At 31.3% G+C, this 7,358-nt stretch overlaps 1 protein-coding gene across 1 annotated transcript; it reads left to right on the top strand.

Annotated features, from left to right (window-relative positions):
* The first annotated feature begins 597 nt into the window (after nt 1-597).
* LOC123883177 (two-component response regulator ORR42-like) lies at nt 598-1,694 on the top strand. The gene is made up of 2 exons (XM_045931914.1): nt 598-895; nt 1,521-1,694. Exons 1-2 carry the CDS (start codon nt 614-616, stop codon nt 1,692-1,694), a joined length of 456 nt encoding a protein of 151 aa, XP_045787870.1. The 5' UTR covers nt 598-613.
* The last annotated feature ends 5,664 nt before the right edge of the window (nt 1,695-7,358 follow it).

Below are 7,358 nucleotides of genomic sequence, written 5' to 3'. Positions count from 1 at the left end.
AATTTCTAAGTAGATTTTTATAAGCTAGTTCACCAACTCTTATTTTGATGTTGCAATTTGGCTTAATTGTGCATAATAGCTTGCAAGCTATAAAAGATTGTTATGTCTTCGTTTTCAATTTGCTTACTATTGTTCTAAATTGTTTTTTCTTGTTGATCACATCATTCACAAACAATTTTTAATTAATTGTGTTATTATATCATGGAATGTTGAAGTAAATTTTTATATCATCCTCAATTTTAACCATTTAGATATATATATTTCTTCTATTACTTCTTTGAAATATTCATAAACTTATAACATGTTTGATATCACAGTGGAATCTCATGTATCGTGTAATAAATCATCGCTACCAGCTTGTACCAGACACAAAATACATCGCAAAAGAGCTATTTCAAAAACACAATTAATATTGATGTTCATAGTGACGAACATTTGTGATTAAAAAATCGTCACCAAATTTAGTGAGAGATTTAAAAATAGATTTCTCAAAAATTTATTTATTTTTTAGTAGGTGTAGATCACACAAGTTTTTGTTTTCACCTCCTTGATCTTTTATACATATTACTTATGTTGTATTCCTCTTTATGCAGAAACTACAGTTAATCAAACAATGGATACAGGGATCACAGGATATAAACGTCTGAAAAATCCCGAGGAGAAAAAATTGCAAATCAAAAAGCGCAAATTAATTGACATTCCTAATCACATCAATGCATTACTGGTAGATGGTGTGACTGCAGCCAGGCGTTTGGAGCATCATATGCTTGAATCAATAGGAATTCGAACAGAGCCTGCATATAATGCTCAAGAAGCAATACAACTTTTATTGACTGGTGTGAAATTTGACTTCATCTTTGTTGATTTTGATTTGTCAATAATCAATGGACCTGAGGTATCAATGATTTTTTTTTATTTTACCTTTTTTATTTTGTTAATTATCTTTATCACATTTTAAACTAATTAGTTGGTAGTTGACATGGTCATCAAATTAAAAAGTTTAACTTATATTGACGGTAAGTCTTGGGGTGACTAGATAAGAGAAAACCTCAATACTGAAATCTCGAGTACAAAATTACTTACATATTATCCAGTAGAAACAATATCATACTAATAGTGGGTTTCAAACTCGTTTTATTTCTAGATCTGAGATGAATTCTTATTAATTAAACTGATTTACGATGACAGTATTCACCTAAAATCATACATCAACAAAAAAGGTCACTTGTCATCAGCTTTATGGTACAACTGACTGCAAATAGTTAAATTATGAAGAGATTCAAGTTTATCTCTTTTAAGCTAAAAACCTATAGTCGGCAAGTTGACTCCGTAGAATCCAAGTCCAGACACAAGTTGTCACATTTTTAAATAAATGTTGATAATTATTAACAATTGTTTAGTTGGAAATAACTCATCTCATTGTAAAAAAATTAAAAATATCATGTGATGTAATGTTCTTAATTACTTTGGTAGTTATAACAATTTTTTACTAAAATGATTTGCAATTATATTTTATGTAGCTGGTGAGGCAAATGCGTGCAATGGGGGTACAAAGTAAGGTGGTTGGTATGTTAACAAACTTCAATGACCATAATGTGCAAATGTTTCATGAAGCAAGAGCTAATGCCAGTATTCAAAAACCTTTGACCCGAGAAAGTTTTGAAATCATCACTGGAATCCTTCGCTATATATAAATTTAGTGTTCGTTTGTTGTTATGATGAGTTATGTTTGGGATTTGTATGAGTGAGATTGACTCTTTGAGTTCAATTAATGTCATGTACTGGATGGAAAATAAATGTAGTTTATCTATAATATGCAATAACAAGTTTATGCGCTTTTTAAATATTGGTAATAACATATTGGGTCATGTTAAACAGTGCACCTGATGCACTTGTTAAGCATACACAAAATAGAAATAAAACATAAAGTTACTGTTAATAAAAACAACTTTTTACACTTTCAATGCAATGAATGTACGAGTTTCAAGACAAAATTTCCTTATTTATGTGCTTAACCATATTTATTTAACTTAATTTTTACAAATGTAGTTTGTCAATTGCATACCTGATTTTAAATAGTGTATTCTCCTGGTGATATGATACAACTTTTCTTATTTAAAAAAATAATATTGATATTGGACATGAGCCTCTATCAAAGATTCAAACTTTTTTTTTTTTTTAAACTTCAAATATCATAGATAAAAATAAAAAGTGGGATACAAAAGAGGGGGACCAAGCCTAAACCCTCAACAAAGGAAACAAAACAACTAGCTAGCAACATCTAAAATAAGGAAAACCTAACCTATTTCTAGTTAAATCTTCCCTAATTTCAACTGGAGCAGATGTCCACCATGTGAAACCTTGCAAAGATAACCCGAGATTAGCAAGCTTGTCTGCACAATGATTGCCCTCCCTATAGATGTGAGATATAATGAAGCTCATGTTTCTAGTCATGTATATACAGTTCATCCATCTGTTCTTTAGTTTCCAAGGAATGATATTCGGAGATTTAAAGGCCAAGGAGACTAGTTTAGAATCACTTTCTATCCAAAGATGAGACCAATTCTGAGCATATGCATGTTCAATAGCAAGAATGACTCCCATTGCTTCCGCAAACAAAGCATTAGCCAACCCCAAATGCTTGGAAAAACAACTAACCATTTCACCTCTATGGTTTCTAAAAATACCAGAACAAGCAGCAATACCAGGATTACCCAATGAAGCTCCATCTGTGTTACATTTATACCAACCAAACATAGGTGGTTGCCACAAAACCTCAATGATCTTAGGGGGCCTAACATGATGTATATTGATTTTAAAAAATTTCAAGATACTAAAATTAGTAATAGATGAGTTAGAAGACAAAGTAGAGCAATTACCAGTTAAAGAAACTGAAGCAATGATTTGAGATATGATAGAAGTCAAGTTTGGCTTAATATTTTTGAACCTTAAGTTATTCCTGCTTTGCCAAATACTATTGAAGATGTTTATAACTGCAGCAGTTATTGTGATTCTGCACTGAGGGTTCCATCCAGCACTGGTTATGTTCAAAATGGATGTGTATGAACTCAAATCAAGCCTTTGATTAATTATAGAGGCCAACCAATGCCAAATAGACAAAGCAAAAGGACATTGTAAAAACAAATGCAAAGAGGATTCACTTTGCTTTTTACATAAGCTGCACATAGAGGTTAGATAAAAACCTCTAGCTGATAAAGCATCATCAGTTGGCATTTTGTGATGAAAAAGCCTCCACACCAAGAAGGATTTAGAAGGAGGGATAGCAATATTCCATATGGTTTTGGACCAGCTAGCAGTAGGACCAGGATTAGAGAAAAATTGATAAGCATCTTTCATGGTCAACTCACCAGAAGTAGTGTGGTTCCAAATAAGAAAGTCCTCTTTATCTTCAAAGGGGATGGAGAATTGCTGAAGATAAGACAGCAGTTGAGGGAAAGCAGTCTGAATATCCATGGGAATGTGCCACTGGTGGTCAAAGATAAAATCTGAAACTGGATAGTTTAATTGACTTTGAAGGTTGCGAGGGACATTAAACAAATCCACTAAAGGAACACCACTCCAATTATGAAGCAAAAAATTAATTCGTCTACCATTGCCAATCATCCAACAAGTGTTATTCCAAAGATTCTGAATTTGAGCTTTAATACTGGACCAAACAGAAGAGTAGATGTGGTGCCTGATAAAACTTTTGTTTCTGACAACTCTACTTCTCAAGAAGCTAGCCCAAAGGCTATTGGAGTTCATCAGATCCCAAATGAGCTTCAGATTAGAGGCTTGGTTCAAGGAAGATAAAGATCTGACTCCTAGACCCCCTTCATCCAAAGTGGAACAAACAATATGCCAGGGCACTGTAACCAACTTCCTAGCGTTCATGTCACCACTCCAAAGAAAGTTTCTCATAAGTTTTTCCAAATCCTTGATTACAATGACAGGCCAAGAATAAATGGTTATGGAATAAATTAACATGCTTTGGATAACACTTTTGAGCAATTGGACCCTCCCAGAATAAGAAAGAAGTGAAGCCTTCCACTTAGCTAATTTGAGCTTGATTTTATCAAAAATAGGGGCAAAATGACAGGTCTTTGGCTTACCTTTGAAAATTGGAACACCCAAATAGATGAAAGGAAGCGAACCAATAGAAAAACCGAGAGAGTGAGCAATATTGTTAACTCTAGATTGAGACATTGAACCAGCAAAGATTGTTGATTTAAGAGGGTTAACATATTGACCTGAAATCTGGGCATACTTAGCAAAACAGTCAGTGAGAACATTGATGTTTGCAGAAGTTCCTTTGCAAAAAAGCATGACATCATCAGCATAGAGGATATGTGAAGGAATGTGGTTGGATCTAGTACCCTTTATGAGCTTTAGGTGACCATCATTGACTAGCTATTAAGTTGTTGTTTGTAAAAAAAATAAAAAATAACCGGTGAATTATTACTGATTCACGGATTTGGAAGAAAAAAGGTGAATTACGCAATTGCTTGACCCGTCGTTTCTAATAATATTATTGGGGGTAAAATGACGGAATCTTAAGTCAACAAACTCAATGAGGGGGTTAAAAGGACATAATCTTGATATTTTGGGGGGGGGGGGGGGGGGGGGTAATTGAAAAAACAAATATTACAAGGGGATAAACCAAAATTCGCTAACATTACCGGGGGTAAACATTATTTAGCCCTTAAACTTATGAGCATAATATTATGTAAAAATATAGTTCATTCAATGTATATTCGTCCCAATGATTGATCTATTTTGTTAAAATCAGCTTAACTTTTACAATAATATCTTGTAGAGAACTGAACTATAATATACGTCGACCCAATGAAGAGCAAACGTTTACGCCTGAACTAATATTTGTATCTTCACCGTCTTCGTCGATAATCAATATTTTTAATCATCCTCTAGAAGTAACTCTTGAAATCGCAACATACAACTGACCATATGAAAATACTGGCGACGAAAGATATATCCCAACATGCTTAAGAGATTACCCCCGATTCTTATTAATAGTCATCGGAAAAGAAACAATTAAAGGAAATTGACTCCGTTGAAATTTAAAACGAATTCTTACGGAAATTAACTCCGTTGAAATTTAAAAGGAATTCTTACGTCAAATGGTGTCAAAGACAATCTTGGTATGAAAACCTGATCACCAATATTACTTCCTGAAATAATTTATCCTTCTAGAACACGTTTTTCCATTCTTGTAATAATAAGTCTTGTTCCATTGCAAAATCCTAATTTTTTATTCAAATTCCTTAATAGCATAATTGAAACTCCAACTTTAAGTCTCAACTTGTGATTTGGAAGCCCCGACGTATAAATCGTGTTAAAAATTTCGACAGTATGAACATCATCCATTACCTGATCATCTACATTGTGTGCCAGTGAAGTATGATAAGTCAAATATGTTTCAACCATCAAACCTAGTAATTAATATGTAGTATAATATATTAAACGTGATCATAGTATAATATATAGTAAAAAAAAAAGTGTTCGATTCGTGGTTAGGTATTTTTTAACATTTTATTTGAATTAAATCTATATATATATATATATATATATATAATTCCTAAATAGTTCTCCTAACCCTAATCCATTTAGACCAATCAAATTGTTTTATTTAGACACATCATCTATTTAAATCCAATTAAATCACTTTACAATGACACATCATTTCTACTTATATTATTATTATTATTATTATTATTATTATTATTATTATTATTATTGTCATCTCTATACTTTCATATTCTACATTTATAGACTTATGACTTTTTAATATACACTCACTCAAGCCTTTACTTTTTTTGACGAATATAATAACTTTTGCTTACTATATTATAATAAGGAGAGAATACAAAATTACACACTAATTAACTTTGTAACTCTCGGTAATATTTTTTCATCTCTTAAGTCACAATTCAATTTTCATCCCTTGGACTCTTCTACCAATATTTTAATATATAGGTTACAATTGTTTTAATTTGTATCTTATTCATATTTTCCTAACTAACCATTACGAATGTTAGAAACAAATATTTTCATCCCCTGATGCTCAATCATGTGCTTAACAATATTACCATTTGTTTTTTCGGTTGAATGTGACAATAAATTTTTTCATATCTTATATGTGCAATTTCTCTTTCCATTGTCTTGCCTCTTCATCTTTTGTGCATTAGGTATAAATACTTATGTTATTTTCTAAAACCATGATTTGTTGTAGTTATTTTATTTTTTGCAAAAATTAACTTTTTGCATAACAAATAAAATTAAGAGAATTTGACATTTTTTGTTTGTTGCAGATCATACATTCAACTTTTGTGTTGCACATCCATTTATAGGTTTAGTTAAGTGTTACTGTATATGTGTATTCATATTCTATTATGATACAAATTAAATAATATATACTTTATTTTTAATTGAATTATGTAATAGTTGTTTTGCTTTCCTTTCCTTTACTTTTTTATTTATTCATTTTTTTATTGATATACTTATTTTTATAATTTTTGATTTTAGGCTTTGGGTCATCATCTCTTACTCAAAAGAACTGAACCGTGAGGTTGATGCTCTTCACATATGTCCTTTTGAAATATTTTTAAAAGGTATGTACCCTTTAATTTTATTTGTTTTATTTGAGTTTTTCTAATTATGTCACTATTTATATGCCAATTGTATGACTTAGATTTTGCCACATCTCTTTTCATTCAATCTTTTGTGTGTTTTGAAATAGATTTATATGTTGTGCGGAGATATATCCTATTACTCCTGTATATATAAATTTTAGATAGTTATTCTGTTACTCATGTAAAGTAAACCATAATCCTTAAACCAATAATATTTCTTCGTTTAACCACTCACTTACAATGTCACATCACTTTTCCTTAGAAAATAAATCTTTTGAGTCTCGGATTCTCTATTTTAAAATAATATTTAATGTTTCAGTTTTATACAATTGTAAAATAAAAACAATGGCATCACACCCGTGCATCGCACGGGTAAGGGTCTAGTTACGGTAAAAATTAGAGGAAAAAAAAAAATTAGGTTTAGGGTTAACAAAATGTTACAAACTTAGAATATAAGAGATTATTTTTTTAGTCCTCCATGTTTTTGCCGTTTCCAACATTAGTCCCTACTGTGAAGTTTTGGTTAAATGGACAAACGACAAATGTTACATAGATTCCACACAGACTCATTTAATGACTTACTCTTTGCGCGTCCAGCTATGCATCTACGTGACATTTTCTGTCTGTCCAGTCAACCAAAATTTTACGATAGGGACCAATGTTAAAAACGGCAAAAATATGGAAGACTAAAAATATAATTAAAAAAAT

This window comes from Trifolium pratense, linkage group LG5 (assembly GCF_020283565.1).
Source record: "Trifolium pratense cultivar HEN17-A07 linkage group LG5, ARS_RC_1.1, whole genome shotgun sequence".
NCBI classification, from domain to species: Eukaryota; Viridiplantae; Streptophyta; class Magnoliopsida; order Fabales; family Fabaceae; genus Trifolium; species Trifolium pratense.
Note: the sequence above shows the minus strand (reverse complement) of the source record. Positions and strands in the feature narration are given on the sequence as shown.